The 16930-nt window shown below is 38.5% G+C and overlaps 2 protein-coding genes across 9 annotated transcripts in view; one reads left to right on the top strand and one right to left on the bottom strand.

Annotated features, from left to right (window-relative positions):
* swt1 (SWT1 RNA endoribonuclease homolog) overlaps positions 1-11258 on the bottom strand; it is a 28257-nt gene extending 16999 nt beyond the window's left edge. Inside the window, exons 1-14 of one of the 5 annotated variants that reach the window (XM_046049149.1) lie at positions 11046-11258; positions 10422-10483; positions 9783-9856; positions 8584-9673; positions 8239-8368; positions 7629-7730; positions 7185-7376; positions 5953-6046; positions 5190-5431; positions 4751-4902; positions 4289-4427; positions 2189-2328; positions 1840-1976; positions 1347-1517 (exon numbers count right to left, since the gene is read on the bottom strand). In XM_046049149.1, coding sequence (XP_045905105.1) covers positions 1347-1517; positions 1840-1976; positions 2189-2328; positions 4289-4427; positions 4751-4902; positions 5190-5431; positions 5953-6046; positions 7185-7376; positions 7629-7730; positions 8239-8368; positions 8584-9673; positions 9783-9856; positions 10422-10481 — 2723 coding nt within the window. In that variant the 5' untranslated portion in view covers positions 10482-10483; positions 11046-11258. Of the gene's footprint in view, positions 1-1346; positions 1518-1839; positions 1977-2188; positions 2329-4288; positions 4428-4750; positions 4903-5189; positions 5432-5952; positions 6047-7184; positions 7377-7628; positions 7731-8238; positions 8369-8583; positions 9674-9782; positions 9857-10421; positions 10484-10686; positions 11023-11045 lie in introns of those variants that run through there. The other 4 variants (XM_046049153.1, XM_046049150.1, XM_046049152.1 and 1 more) reach the window with 4 other exon arrangements.
* Positions 8178-16930, top strand: part of anos1b (anosmin 1b) — a 56392-nt gene continuing 47639 nt past the window's right edge. Inside the window, exons 1-2 of one of the 4 annotated variants that reach the window (XM_046049158.1) lie at positions 8242-8285; positions 13440-13488. Coding sequence is in view for 2 of the 4 variants with exons in the window: in XM_046049154.1 (XP_045905110.1) it covers positions 16466-16642 (177 nt within the window). In the remaining 2 variants the exon portion in view is untranslated. Of the gene's footprint in view, positions 8286-13439; positions 13489-16465; positions 16643-16930 lie in introns of those variants that run through there. The other 3 variants (XM_046049155.1, XM_046049157.1, XM_046049154.1) reach the window with 3 other exon arrangements.

The following is a 16930-nucleotide window of genomic DNA, read 5'->3' as shown; positions in this document are numbered from 1 at the left end:
AAAGAGATGTTTTGGGGGGGGGGGGGGTAAGACTTCTCAACAAAGAACCAGTATACTGTAATACATTGTGATCAACATGACATACAGTAAGCAATTGATAATGTAGGAAACAGCAGACAAATGTACATAATAATTTTATAAATGTGTTAAAGCATGTGCAATTGGCAATTTCTCAAAAGACTGAGAAATTGCTTTTACGTATGATGTGCACAAGCGATGATGTGGAAGTTGAACAAGTAGAATTTCCAATTCTGATCTGAGAAATGTATCAAAGTGACTGAAAACAACTGTATTCTATAATGAAATACTGATTTATATGAAAATATCAGTCACATTTCAAGGATAAAAGTTCAACAAATGTGCCAATACGTAATGCTTCCTGTTGTTAGTGTTTTGTAGGTCAGTGTGTTATGAGTGACAATGTATGCTTTCTGAATGGGTATTGTTGCCAGTGTTTTGGCTGAACGAGTTTATTTTGAGGCTTATATGAAGTGTTTTGGTGGTTTGAGTGACTTTTGGAGGTGAGATTAACTGTTTGGCCAGGATGCATATTGGTAATGCAGACTGTGTGAAGAGTTTTGAAAAGGTTTTCTTCAGTTCTTCAGTTTTGACCACTGCATCTTAGCAATTGAAAAAAACTGTAATGGATCTGAAAGAGTTCTGAACAGTTGGATGTTTTGTTGCTCCTCCGTGAAGACGTCCCAGGGATAACTGTTAGCATTTTTCTTCTCGAAGGCACGGTGAGAAACTAAACAGTGCTACAGTGTAGAGCTGTCTGTTGTGTCATGGGAAAGATGATAAGGCAAAGGTAGAAGGTCAAGCAGATTACAGCCTGATCATCACAACCTGCCACATAGGGCCTGAGAGCTATGAGAGGATACAGCGCACACATAATCAGGACACAGGAAGGAATGGGCTGGTTAAAGACAGGTGAAGGACAGTTTAAAGGGGCTTCTCAGAGGGACAGGCTGTTGAGGCAAAGGTAAGGCAGATCTATGAAGGCACGAAAAAAGGTTAAGTCAGAGGGTTTAGTGAAGATGGACAAGTAGGGATGATTAGGGTGTTGCAGCATGGAGGGTGATGCAGGAGTTGCTCTTTAAACATATTAAAAGAAACATATTATGCACCGCCCTCCAAGGTTTAAGTCTGTAACACATTTTATATATGGATACAGTTTTCAGAATGGCAAGTTTAGTACATGAGGCATAGCTGCAAATATAAAAACATTAACACAAATGACCAGAAGGAGTAGACTGAATATAAACGGTATAATGGTGAATAGGCAGATAAGCAGAAAGTTAGGTGGTGTTTAGACTGACGGGAGTGATATGAGTGGGCTGAGATACCTGCTGAAGGCTTGGAGCAGCTGTGAGACCATGGAGGACAGTTTGTGCAAACAGACTAAGGCATCCTGTGGTGGTGGAGGACCTCCCACTGGCTGAACGCTCTGCATAGTGTGCGGGTCAAAGCCCAGAGCTTTGAACACTTCCAAGCTGGAACATGACAGAAAAAATGACCTAAAGGGTTAGTGGAATAAAAAAAATAAAAACAAAATCAATACTAAAATAAACAACATCTGAAGTGGGTTTTTTTTTGTTCCTGCAAATATTTTCAGTTAGCAGAAGCATCTTCTAAACTGTTCTCGTTTGAAGAGACTGCACAACAACAACTTTTGAATGTAAGGCAATATAAAGTCCAGGTGAAAACAAAGTGCTTTGCTCCTTTAAAAAAAAAAATCAAGACATTCTGTGAAGAATCTGTAAAAACACATTAACATCAAGTTTTTTCTGCAGTATAATCATGCCAGCGCTGCATCAATCAAATGCCTGTTACACCCACCTCATTTGATACACATTGGACCAGATGTTCTCAAAAAGAGCCCACACGTCCTGATGAGAGACCTGAGCAGAAGTGTGTTGTTTGTCTTCATCATCATCATCATCATTCATGAGAACATCACCGGCAGGAGATTCCCCCTACACACCCATACACACAGTTTTAGCAATTATATAAATTGAAAAATATTACTCTAAATAGTTGTGGTTATTATCAGCTCTTTCAAATATAAAATAGAATAGACTTCCTCTCAGGGTAATCTGAGTATATACATGACAGAAACAGGGTATGAAAATATCTGTGTAATTCTGTGCTTCTACAGAGTGCAGTCCTAGAACTACTCCTAGCTGACCTGTGGTTGTAGTTTATTGAAAATATTGTCCATTATGGAGATGGCACTGGGAACATGGCTTGAACTTCTTCCAAATGCTTCCACAAGCTCCTTAGCTTCTTGGAGGGCTGCTAAGGTTGTGCTACAGTCCACTGTTTTACCTAAGTAAACACATGAGAGATACATATGAGCAATGAGATGTGTGCAGGTAGATGCAAATAGATGCACATAAAGGTAGAGCCCAAGCGATATCAGCTTACCAATATTATCGGCCGATATAAGCTAACTGCAGATAAATCAGTATCTGTGTTTATAACAGCCGATAAAAATCAATCATGTTATCACGTTTTATCGTTTGTCTACCAGAGGGAAATCTGCAATTCTCCTGTTGGCAACACAAGTGTGTGGAACACCACAAATCCACCACAGAACACAGCAATCAGTGAACATAATCAAGTTTATTTTAAAACTGCATTATGTCATGTTATCTTAGCGAGGTCTCATAACTTACTTAACAAATGTTAGGGATAATCTTTGTTTATGTTGTGTGTTTCAGAAAAGAATAAAAAAAGAGTATATAGGCTGATAAATCGGAATATCGGATTTTAGAATGCCAAATATCAAAATCGAATCGGTCTTAAAAATATTGGTCGGGCTCTACTTAAAGGTATACACTGAGTTGATAGTGTTTTAGTACACCTAGGCGACAGGGAAGAGGTGCTACATGAGCAACAAACACCTTTTTCATGAGATGATGTTTTGTGTTGATAGGCTTGTGAGAAGGACTGTTGTGAATACAAAGTTAGAAAACAAAACAGCAAGGCGGTGAGACACTGTGGCCAAAAACATGTCAGCTCAGATTGATTGTGAGCTTGTGTGTGCATGTCTTACATTCAACTCTGTTTTGAGACTTGCAAAAACCTTTACACAAAACACACGTTACAGTGACACAAGTATGTACACACGAATGCAGGTGTACTGCACCTCAACATGTTGCCTGATACACTGTTATTTTTGTTATACTCACAAGTATAGCTACACACAGACTCACAGCCTCCTTAAGGCAGAGCAGAACATTGCACTGCATGCAGTATTTTTCCACTCCTAGATTTGTTCTTAGCCTCACATATATACATCCTATCACTCCTTCCTTTCCTCCTCCTCCAACAGTGTAGGCACAGAGCCAGGCTGCGTGGTACCAAAAAATCCAAACTCATGTTAGTCTACCAAGGATACACAGATCAAGGGCAAAACTCCATTGTTTTAGCTATGCTTGGAGGGATTAAAAAGCATTGTGCCACTGTTGTAGCAGCCACCCCCGCACAGGTGGACAGAGAGATTTAATGATAGGGAGAGACACACGCACAGCATTGTAAGCATAGTGTAATTAGAGCCAGTGACGAGATCCAAAGCAAGAAGTGCTGCCGTAGGAGACTCAGCATCTTTTTGACACACATTTGAATGCCCCATTTTAGCAGATGACCTGATTCTTTATGTAGTTCTGTAGGGTTCTAGCGCAGTGCAGGGCAGACGTCATACCCTAGTTGAGTAAGAGTTTTATCTGGGGGATGACTCAGTACCTCAACACCACTGTCCGCACAAGAATAAAAGGACAAACATGCTAAGCTTATAGTTACAGTGGAAAAAAAGAATATCTTTGCATTAATCACCTCAGGGAGCTCTGCTTGGCTGTTTCCATAGAATTTCTATGCTCTCGTATGTCACGGTATATCTCAAGTTCATACATGTTATTTTGGTTACATTTCTGAAGTTATTGTACGACTGTACACTGAGTGTTTAGGTGTTTGGACTATGGCCAAGACAGACAAGAGTTTCCAGTAACTAACACATGCCTGACCAGATGATCCTCTATTATCAGTGTTATGCATTATCTGTGTGTATAACTTTTTTCCCTAGCTTTTATTACACATTTAGACATCAATTTATATATATAGTCAATTATTCAGTTAACTAAAAATGTTTAAAAACCATTAATTTTTAATAGGTTAAAATATAATTAAACAAAATCTGTTTGTTTTTCATAGAAAAAACACTTTATATGGGCTCATTAGAACACCACTGAAATACACGAAAGCACTGCCCCCTCTTCCACATACATACCTGAGTCAAAGAAGCCGATGAGATTTAAAACCGTTTGCAGCTTCGTACGTGGGACAATGTGTCCAAAGACAGCAATCCAGTGCTTTTTCAAACACTGCAGGACATCTTGTAAAGTCCAGGGTGGTTTTAGATAAACTATCTGTTAACAGAAAACAACAGAGTAAACAACCACCATGTAAAATATATAATATTGCATGGTTCAAAGTCAATCTGGCCTATCTATATGCTACCTAGACTCCTGTATAGCACACAAGAAGAGATTTCATCCATTTCCAACATATAAATCTGAAGATGACCAACAACGTGCCATAACCTCATGCAAAGATTAAAGCCAATACACGCTTTTAATCACTTCATGAATTGAGAACTGATATATTAGTTCTTCATGTTTTAAATGCATTTAGAAACAGTAATTCAAATATAGTCTAAGAAATAAAGTGAAATTCCAAACCACAATTTTACCTCTAGCCAGAGTTCGTCATAGGCGGCCTTCATCTCTACCTCCAACACGTCAGACAGCACCTCTCGCAGGCAGTCTTCCAGTTCAGAAAGACATCTGCTGAGGTCCCATTTTGTCTTCTCTTCATCGTCTCTTTTGCTCAGCCTCTTGTTATCTGTAATCAGTTGGATACATACATATTGAATAAAGAGTAGGACAGCAGCTATCCTTTACACAAGAGTATATAATGTATGTGTATAGCTTGTTAAAACTGTTAAAAAGTGAACACTTGTGAAAAATGGACTTGAAGTGAAGCAAAGAACAAAGGAAATGTGGAAGTTATGGGCTGACATGGAAAAAGCATGGACGGTATTTGATGTTAACTAATAGACTGTGACGGAATATGCCAAGTAAATTCCTGTTTTGCAAGAAGCAAAAGAAACACATTAATGCCTGGCTCACCTTTCGCTATGAGTCCTACAGAAAGGCCTGTTGTCTCTTGACTATGTGGCTGGACTGGTGTATAGCTTCTGCTAAGCATTGGTGATGAGACCTGAGGGGTGACATTAGACAGCGTGGAAGTCTTAATGTTTTGCAGAGAACGAAAGCCATGTGTGGAACTCTCAACCTCTGCCTCCAAATCATTCTTGCTGAGGGCCTTCAACCCACACAGGAGGGCCTTACTGCATAGGTTCTTATCATTACTAGAGAGGAAAGAGGAGAGAACATGTTTTTAATCAGGCTATATATATATTCTATATGGCATCTAAGAAAACAAAATATCACATGACATAGATATATCAGATCTATTTTTAAGCAGCCTGGGACTGTGGTGGCTAACACAGAATCGTGAATTATCTGACCGTGTTGCTGTGCAACACTAATCCAATGTCTGCCCATTAATGTCTCCTTTAATTTAGCAAAATGATCAATAACTGCATCTGGAAAAAGTGGAAGAAATAGATCAAAAGGAAAAATAAAGAGAAACAACAATGGCCACTCCATTATGGCCACTTCACTCCACTATGTAAACCAAAAAATCCCTTAGAATTCCCTGCTCAGCACATCTATTCTTGCCCAATTACTCTGTCTGGCCCTCTCTTTCTCTCACCCCAACTGGAACTATCTGGCTGGACCCACTCACAGTCACATGCATGTGCATTATTTGCAGAGGACACACACTCTGCAGCAGCAGCAGTATACCCTGGGGGGAGGGGGAACTCACGTGCATAGGATGTGAGCACACTCTGGGTACAGACTTTGGTATTGCAGGCAGCACTGCAGCACTCTGTCATCGTTATTCTCAGCATTCAGACCATCTGGGGACAAGGAGGTACAAAGAGAAAGAGGAAGGGAGAGGAAGACAAGAGTGACAGAGAGAAACGTGACAGTCCATATAAGGCTAAAGGAATATGTTTAATTCATGATACTGATAGCTCCTGTTAAACGTGCTAACACACTGTACAACACAACACAGCATGTCTTTTTCTCCTCAAGACTAGAAAGATTCAGAGATGAAGAACACAAGACGGAGTTGTCAGGTCTATTTCAAGAGATACACGAGATGCTGACTAAATACTTCGATATGTGTCTAAATACTTCCAGATAATGCTAAATCTCCTTTTTGAAGAGATCCACTCAATACCACTGTGAAAGCTGCCCTTCAGATGTACACAATGTATGCTACGATGATGAATTCAGGAGGACCAGTTAAGTGGAAGATTGTGGCTCAGGAGTTAGAGCAGATTGTCTACTAATCATTGTCCACATGTTGACGTGTCCTTGGGCAAGACACCAAACTCCAAGTTGCTCATGATGGGAAGTCTAATGTCTTGCATGGCAACTCCGTGTGTGTGTTATGTAAGTGCAGATCATTCATGCAGTAAAAAGTCAGGCATTTACTGATTCACAGAATGATATATATATATATATATATATATCTCACACTTATACAGAATAAATTAGAGAAAGGCCATGCTCACTAATAGACCGCCAAAATACTGGCTTCCATTGCAAAAAAAAATTTAAATAAATCATGCAAACTCATCTTAATAATTTAGAAATCAGTGACCAGAACAAAACTCTTTTAGTTTTTAAAGCCAAAAATCCCACAAGGACTGGAGTCTGTTGATATGAAGGATAGATTATTCTACTGTGATGCTTTTAGCCACAGAGGAAGCTAAAAACAAAATCTTTCCCCTTTAACGCTTATTGTTTTGGATGCAATTTCTGTAATGTTTATGTGTGCTCTTTTGTAACCAAGGGTGACATTTATATTAGCCTGCTCAGCCATCCTGTTTATTGTCTAAGATAACACCAACAACATTCCCCAGTAGAAATCTGAGGTTATGGAGCAATAAACACCCTTAACATTTGGGTTCCATCTTTGGTTGTAATAAATTAATACCACTTTCAATGCAATGAAAATTCCCATAGTTTCCTTAAATCAGCACTCACTGCTGCTCTCAGCGGCCTGCTGCATAGACTGGCCCCAGAGGTGTGGTTCCCGGCTCTTCAAAGTGTTGTAAATATAAGAGATTGCAGGTGTGGCCAGGTGGGTCACAGAACCTGACAGGCCTCTTCCCTTTTTTAAGGAATCCAGCTCCTGAAGCACCACCCAGGGGATCAGGACCACAGGGAAGCCCAGGGCTAAGAGAACATGATGTGGGGAAAAAGCAAGTAATGATGATTCGATATTTCATAACACAAGTGTCCTCATGTAAATCTGAAAAATGCGGAAAAGTTATTATGTTTTCTACCATTTAATGTCCATATGATAATGATCTATTGATTCTGTGACAAAATTCATTGTGAGCAGATGCTTGTTAACGTGTTCTCCGCTCTGCATAGTTAGATTACCATTACCAAGAAATACCAAGTATTATAATAATAAATAAACACCTCCAAGTCCGTGAGATATGATCTTTTTCACATAATCCAGGTGACTGAGCAGAATGTTGGTGTCCAAAACAAGGATTAGGTCTTGCGGACGGGATTCTTCGCCTGTAAAAAGACAAGTTCATGTTTAGTTATTGTTTGTTGTCGTTTATCAAAATTTAGCAACCGAATAAAATTAATTAAATTGTACACAGCACAATTTCAGTGAATGTATAGTGTAGGGTGATGGTTAGTGTTCAGAATGTTTTTTTATTAACTAAAATGTTGTCACGACTTTTTTCTTTGTTCCTTTGTATCTTTTCCACATCTTCTGTGGGGTTACTGTTTAATCTTGATTACAAATTTTTTTGGAGTACTAATTCCAGAAACCATGAAGAATCTAATTTGATTTGAGCATCTTCAATCTTATATTTAAGTAATTTTGTTGCAGCACCAAACCACAGACTAAACTGCTATAATATGACTGGATCTTATTTTTTAAATATCTTGATGTGTCATTCAGAAGCAAAAGTTATTCAAATAATGCACCACAATCATGTATATCACACAGAATGTGAGGCCATGTACAAAATTGTCTGTCTCATGTTTTACCATCTCAAACAGTAAAACTTACAGTGAGTGTCTGCAGCTCCCTCTTCTGGTGGGTCTATGTCCATACAGGTGAGTGTCCCATAGCTTTGCATTACATTCACTTCTAGTCTCTTCTCAGAGCGGGCAAGATGAAGCTTTTCAACCACTTGCAACTACAGAAAAACACATTTAAAAGAAAACACAATACAATCACCCTCTCTAACATTTTGAACCATTGCAACAACAACATACTGATGTATTTTCAATATACTAGCTTACAAAATACTTTCCTTAGAAGTTATTTCTGTAAAGGTGTAAAAAAAAATTTGCTATAAATGAAAGACAAACACTGACTTGTTCATATTAATTGGTTGATGCTTTTTATTACCTGGTCATAACATGGTTCAGAGACTGTATCGGATGTAGCTGGGAGATTGCCTGACAAGGATGACCTCTTTTCTTGTCCTTGAGAGGAAAAACTAGTGGTAACATCCGAACAGCTGTGTGCTTGTTGGACAGTTCCCTGCATGGAGTTAGCCTCAGAGCTTGAAAGCTCAGTTCCACATTTGGGATTTCTGTTTGTAGAAATAGCATCACTGTTCATACAGGTGCCATCTACTGGCCTTGGCTGAACCTTTTTTGGTATCTTAAAATTAGGAGGCAGAGGTGATGCGAGAGAGCATATTGTTTGCTGAGCAGACGATGATTTAGCTGTCTTATGTGACACTGATATGACATTCACAGGGATTGAAGTGATATTCTTCATCACATTTGAACTACTAACGGACGTAGTTTGCTTGACTGAAGTGGAAGACTGCTTTATGGTAGAGAGACTTTTTTTATACTCCTTTTTGAGGCTCCTTTCAGCCTCAAGCTTATTTTCTTGATGCCGTTGGCACATCTCCTTGACCAGCTCCCTTCTTTTCTGCTGTGTAGAATTCTTGGATATGGAGGAGATCCTGCATAGTTCCCTGGTCTTGATAGTGTTGCTATCATTTCCATTCCTTGGTGGCTCATCAGCTCTGTACCTCCTCTTCTGTACAATCTGTGCTTGTTCTTTCTGCTTAGCAGAAACCAGACTGGGACTCATTAGCTCCTTTTTTAATTTGGAGGGGCTCCTTTGGGAAGTGGTTTCATCTAAGCTGCATTTAGACGTCTCCTCTATTCTCTGAGGAACTGCACCTGCATTGCTGGCGTTCAAGGGTTTTGAAGGTCTCCTTTCCACAATCTTACTCCCACTGGCAGTATTATCTTTCCCTGAAATATAATTTTCTGCTTTAGTAGAGCAATTTCCCCCATGGCATGGCACAGAGGAATATTTTGGTTTTGTACAGTCTTTTTCATCATTAACAGGTTTCTGGTCTGTTGGTCTGTCTTGTGTTTTTGCCAGTTTATAGACAGGCTTTTTGATTTGACGGGTGCTTTGGGAGATATCTTTAATGGTAGGAAAAGCACAATTTTCCTGTTTTGCTGCACAGCTACATGTAGAAGAACAGAAGAAATACTACCATCAGTGATCATTAAAAAACACATTAACTATATATTGACATTAATTAGTTGTTAACTGTCAAGAATACTGTATCTAACCTCTCCTGACTCTTCACATCTTGCTTTCTCTTGGCACGTCTGTAATGTTTGGTTACATTGTGTTTCTTGGACACCTGAAAACATGGAAAACATAAAATCTTGTGTGAACAGTTCGTTGTGAGTGCAGAGTAAACCTTGATGACAGAAACAATTAGGGGTGTCTCATATGACTATGTATGTGTATATATATATATTTATATATATATATAGACGGTGAGACTAAAGCTGAAAAAAATAGTTGATTCATCAATATTGCCATCAACAAAAAATCTATGTGCAACTACTTTGATAACTGATTAGTTGGTCTTTGTGATTTTTCAAGCAAAACTGCCAAATGTCTCTTTGGGTTCTGGACTGTTGGCCAGACAAAACAAGCTATATGAATGTGACACTTTCAGCTGTGGAAAACAGGGTATTTTTTAAACAATTTTCTGTCTTTTTATAGAGAAAATTATGAGTTGATTGGGTGAGAAAGTTAACCATCAGAACTGACAAATCTGTTGCAGACCTACGTGAGACGATGTAAAATGATAGTCTTATGGCAAAATTGGATACCTATATGATATACTGAAATAGAGGATTATATCCATATCACTCACCCCTAGCAACAATAATAAAGACTGTTGATTGCCTACTCACCTTTTCATCTTCTTCACTTGAGGATGACGATAACTTCTTGCGCTTTCTCTTTTTTGCCATTCCTATGAATGGGATTTTGAAGAACAGACATGGACTTCAGTGACTATGGAAAATCCTTGCAGACCAATTTTGACCTTCAACAACACACCACCTTCTTTGGCTATTGACATAAATATAAATGTACTAGTGTGCTAGGAAGGTCTAACTAAGGACTTAAAATAAATAAAAATATCACTTTTATTCAATTCTCCGTCTACAAGGTTACCTGCATTTTTAGGTGTCACACGGACTGCTTAGTCCCACTTTATGTCTCTAATAAAACAGGTAGCAGGTAGCTAAGACAGCCAATTCAATAGAGCAAACTAGTTGTTAACTATGTGGTTGGTTGACACTAATACAGACGCTGCCCATCATTGTGGGCACTTAAGTTTCCTCTGTGTGTTAGCCGACGTGAGACACAAACTGGGGCTAACACAGGGTGGACTGCGTAATGACATGACTATATGTGAAGTTTTAGCAAAACCCACATCAAACAAATGTATAAGATGATACTACAGAATATAAAGCGTTGAGCTGATTGACACACGACCAAAAGCTACAGTTAACGTTAGATGTTAAAGTTACCGTTTAAGCTAACGCTAGCTGATGACAAATGACAATTTAAAAAAACGCAGCAGTAGCCAACAGATCAATTGTCTTCTTTGCTGTCTGAAACGTTCCCGTACATTAATTCAGGGGTATAAAGCACGATTCATAGGATTAAATGTGTACATCCCAGCCACGTAACTTAATGCTGACAGTTGCCAAAACATCCGCTGCGCTTCCGCCTTTTCTTCTTCTACTCTACTATTTCAGCTTCCACTTGCTACAGTTGCTACATCGCCGCCACAGACTGGACTGGAGTCAAGATCTGCGCGCTTCGATGTTGATCTTCACTGATTTACACAAACACACTTTAAGAAGCAGCTTACTAACTTACTACATATCTATCTTCCTAAGCAACAGCAATCTTTTAACCAAGGTTATATATTTGGCTGGACAGCAGTTTTTCACTCACAGACAATTATATAATGCATATTAGCTTTTACAGCAATACAACAAGACAGACAACAACTATGCCACTGAGTCTGTTAAGCGTATAATAAGAAACATAAAATTAACGTTGGTCTTGTTCAGGCGTTCAGCCTATTATGTTATTGTTGAGCGCTATTCTTACCTGCAGACATATTTCAAAAAAAGAAGTATGTTCAGCTAACATGCTGTCTTCTTACTGAAAGACTGTCCAGGTTACACAGTTAATTGTGTTTGAATTTGAATTAATTGGTAGTAATATTAATGGTGTGATGGAATTTAACATACATACAAGTACATTTACTCAAGTGTAGGCCTACTTAAGCAAATTTTTAGGTATTGACAACTTTATTTACTAGTTACTTTACAATTTAAGATTTCTGCACAAAAACTGTTTTAATAATCATTTGTCATTTTTTCATGCAAAAACATTTCATGGTTCCAGGGACACAAATATGAAAATTTGCTGCTATTATTATTGTTATTATTTTTTATATAATTTTAAATTTTGTACTAGTGATTGGCCAAAACAAGCATTGTGCAAGTGCCATTTTGGGCTCTGGGTAATTGTAACAAAATTTCTCACTATTTACAGAATTTTTGTAAATCAAACAATCAATCAATTAATGGAGAAAATAATCAGCAGATTAATCCATACATTTTTTTTTATCTTTAGGTGTAGTCTCCTACAAAATGAGCTCCATCTCAGCCACCTACAACAGTAAAATCCTGCTTTTATATATAACAGTCACAGGAACCATTTTAAGTACTTTTACTGTTAATATTTTCCTGATTATACTTACATACATATATTTAAGTAACTGTTTCAATGCTGTACTTGTAACAGATTATTTTTTTGTGGTGCTAGTGATTATACTAAAAGATCTGAATATTTCCTCCACCACTGGTATTAAATGAACTTAGTCTTAACTAATACTGAAACTGCAATTGCTGTTGTATGCCACATAGTGTCACTGTAGTTCAGTGTATATTCTAGACACACTTACAGCACTAAGGTCGCTGGGCCATGGTTTGAAAAACAGTTCTGTTTAAGACTTTGAAGGTGATAGAAATCATTGGACCGACAGATGACCTGTGACTAGTACCAGCTGTAGGGAATAATCTCTGACCACTTCAATAATCTTAGACAGGAATGATAACATGTACGAATTGTGACAGAAACAGTTAAATGCATTGGGATTCAGTAGATGACACAGTTTGGATTAGATCAGTGACATGTTAAATATATAAAGATTATTTTTTAAAATTGGAAACAGCCTTTATGTTTTGTAGTTCATAGAGACGGTTAATTCTGCTGGCTTTAGTTGTGATTAAATGTGTTTATGTGGTGTGTTGTGATGATGGTCCAGAAGTCAGATGTCAAACAGAGCGGTTCATAAGATTTCGTCATCAGAGGGCTACATGTAGCAGTATAGCTTCCCTTATTAGCATGAAACTTGATCTTCTCTTTGAACACTGAAGCCATTACACAAATGGAAATCTGTCCTTATGTCATTCTTGGTGAATAAGACTAGACAGTACAACCCTATCACTTCCCACACAAAACTCATTCACTCATACTTGACAAAACAAGCTTGCACACAGGGCTATAGCCAGGATTTTGGAAATTTGTCAGGATAAGAGACCATAATAAATGTATAAAATCAGGGTGAAAATCAAGTTAGTCCTTGAGGTTTGCTGCAGCAGCTTTGATTAAGATCACATTTAAAGATTGAAGTACAGAATTGATTTGAAGAATAAAAGACAGATCCTTTGGTGTTCAGGCACCTTCTGGCTGATTTCCACTGAATGTTTATGAGCTGAGATTATAGCATAATTTTTCAACCAGATATCTGTGTCTGTTTGTTTGTCTTTCTTTCTTTCTTTCTTTCTTTTTTTTTCTTTCTGTCTTTCTCTGTCCCTCTTTCTCTCTCTCTCTCTTTCCAGGCAATTCAAAGACATTTGGCTTTAATCAACGAGCAGATTTGGACAGACGGTGAATGCTTCTGTTGTGTGTGTGTGTGTGTGTGTGTGAGTGTGTGAAACTGTGTGATGTTTGAGTATGTGTTGGGGAGGGTATTTGCTCCACTAATGGTTTATTCAGAAACCTGAGCAGGGTGTTTTGTGACAATATGAAAATATACTTTTGGTCATTTAGATAGTGGGCAACTACTGTGTGTGCATCTGTGTGTGTGTGTGTGTGTGTATGTTAAGAATTGATTTTATGCTGTCTGATTTAAGGACTAGGTCCTCTGAGGTTGGGCATACGTGCACTCACACACGCACACACACACACACACACACACACACACACACACACACACACACACACACGCACGCACCTTTGAACCCAATGTCTAATACACATAGTATGGCTTCACAGCACATAAGTAAAGTAGTTTTGATCAGGTCAAGTCTGAGTACTGTCCTTTAAGGATCCCAAGATAATGTTTACTTTTTTTTTGTGAAATACGGAACATTGTTATCCCTTTAGGTCTGTAAAAGGCCTAAAAATGTAACAATTCGGTCACAAGTAAGTATTAGTAGCTAATTTCTTAAAATCTTGAACAATTATTTAATCATCAATTAGTCAGGTTTTGATGCTTTTCTTTTGATATATGATAGTAAACTATATTTCTTTGGATTTTGGACTGTTGGTTGAATAAAACAAGCCACGTAAATACATCACCTGGGGCTGTGGGAAATTTTAGCAGACAAACTATCAAAAACCATAATTAGTTACATCCCTAGATATGTTAGTTGTGGGTTCTAAAACGCCAATAAGTTTGGAAACCACAGGTCCAGACTATTATACGAACCTACAGTATGCAGTCCTTGGACAGAATGAAAATTCTGGTTTTTACTGCAGGGCCAAGAACAGTCCTGCCAGTACTAAATATTTATATGTCTCCATTTCCCCTGAATCAAATAGGTTATTCTTTCTACATCTCATTGCCAACAGAGATGACTCCTCTGCTGTGTTACAGTTTCATATAAACAAATAGTGCTGTCAACCATGTGTCCTAAACATCTTGACTTAGTCCTGGATCTAATAAGCCCCGCTTGGCTCTGCAGTTCCTGTCAAAAAGTGGTGAGTAACACACTGACTGGCTCTGTGACAGACACCTACCTCAACCTTTCCCATTAATAAATGGTCTTTTATTAGTCTGCTCTAATAATTACCCCTGGAGAGAATTCCCAGACTATAAAGGGAAGTTTGTTTGTCAGAATAGTAATAGTAAAAGTGTTAATAGACCCCAAACAATAGCCTGCCATGCAAGCCATTAGGGTATAAATGCCTTCTCCTGCTTCACTGCACTGTTTAATCTATTTATAGCAGCAGTTTGATCTTCTAGAAAATGCTCCTAACTTTTCAGAACTCATTGAGTTGATAATTGCTATATTTATCTGTTTATTTGTGATGATGATGACGATGATGATGGAAATAAATATGGTAATTATGATCATCATGTGGATTATGTTGAAAATGATGAAGATTAAGATGATAAAAGTGAAGCAAAAGAAAACACATATGACGATGAAGGTGAAAGTGAGGCGGTGAGGATGAAAATGATGATGTAATGACGATGACCGTGATAATGATGATAGATGATGAAGATCAACATCATGTTGAAGGTGAGGATGATGATGAAGAAGAGAAGGATAAGGATGATAAACTTGATGATTATGGTGACGATGCATAATCGCATGTGAAGCAAGAGAAAACAAAGAAGATGATGATACAGTGTTGATTTAAATTTGCTGGTATGTTGGTTTATGATGATAAGGATGATGAAGAGAATGACCAAGATGATGATGATGATTATGATGATGGAGGTGAGGGTGACAGTGCTGATGACATTGATAATGATGGAGATGATGATGATGATGATGATGATGATGATGATCATCATCATCATCATCATCATCATCATCATTCTAAAATAGTGCTGATGATTATGCTGGTATGCAAGATGACAGTGATGATAATGGTGTTTGGAGATCAGTGTGTTGGTGACAGTAATGATGATGACACGAATCAAAATGTGTGCCTTTTTCACAGCGGACATTTTGACTTGTAATAGCAGGAAAAGCACAGGTGTTACTGATAGCACTAATAACTATGGCTCTGTTGTATTCAAGTGTCAAGTGTGACATCCCCAAAAAGGTCAAAGTCGCCTCACTACAGGGTGCTGATCTGTAGACATATAGAAAAAAAATTACATATCACATTATTTTTTAGGATAACTTGGTCTTAATATTTGGGAGCTTTGAGAATTAATCAGGAATGTAAATGATCTCAGTGAAAGGGCCCTTGAGCACCTGTGATGGTGATGATGATGGTGGTGAAGTTGGCGCTGGCATGCAAGATAATGATGACGTGCACAGGTAGCTGGAGTGTTCCTTTGAGTGAGTGAGTGAGTGAGTGAGTGAGTAATGAAGGCAGAGGATGATATGATGATGATGGTGGTGGTAGTGTTCAATTGCATGAGCACCAATGACATAATAGAAAAAGAATGAAAATGATAATGATAAAGTTGAAGGAGGTAGCTTAAGGGTGATTATGATCAAGGTGATGATAGTGGTTATCAGATAATGAAAATAGCTGCAGGTGTACAGGTAGGCTAATGGGAGTGATTGTTTCAGTGATAATAATGCTGATGATAAGAGGTAGAATTAATTGGAGGAATAAGTGATGAAAATCGCAGAAGTGATGAGGAAGATGAGAAGGATTATAAGGTTGAAGACCATTCTAATTCCGCGTGGCCGCACTTGTACCGGTGGTGGGAGTGTCCGCGAGGAGGGTAGAGCTGCTCCACTTAGTCAGACAGGAGCAGCGCTCAGATGTTTTCATTCTGAACTTAAAGGGTCGCGAGAGAAGGACGCTGACGAGCCGGACACGAGGAAGAAAAAGTCTGCCGTTTAATTTCTGTGCCCACTTATTTCGTTTCCTCGTATTTCTTTTCGGTGCAATGCCAGTTTGTCGGGCCGGTGTGGTGCTCCTGTGCGCGTTGTTGGCGGCGACTCGCGCCCGCAGGAGTTCACTGGAGCAGGAGGATGTTCAGGAGAAAATCAACAGCGCTAGATGCACGTCCAGGTGCCTGACTCTGCACATGACCCAACTAACCGCTGCCTTCAGACACCTCCAGGTACCCACAACCCCTTATTAAAAAGGATTTACCGAACCTGAGGTCAAATACGACCTCCAGTCAGTGGTCGACATGACCACCAGTGCATACAAAATAAATTATAAGTCATAAAATAAAAATACAGACGGCCGTGATTGAGGAGTTTTATGCTATTTGACACTTAAAGCGCTGATTACATTTCTGTGATACTTAATATAATGTATATTTAAACATGTGTATGACCCCAACAGATAATGCTTTAAAATGTGCATTACTTGTATATTCTGTATTTTTACAGTTGGAATCACT

This window comes from Micropterus dolomieu, linkage group LG05, assembly GCF_021292245.1.
Source record: "Micropterus dolomieu isolate WLL.071019.BEF.003 ecotype Adirondacks linkage group LG05, ASM2129224v1, whole genome shotgun sequence".
In the NCBI taxonomy this organism is placed as follows: Eukaryota; Metazoa; Chordata; class Actinopteri; order Centrarchiformes; family Centrarchidae; genus Micropterus; species Micropterus dolomieu.
This window is presented reverse-complemented; position numbering and strand designations above follow the sequence as displayed.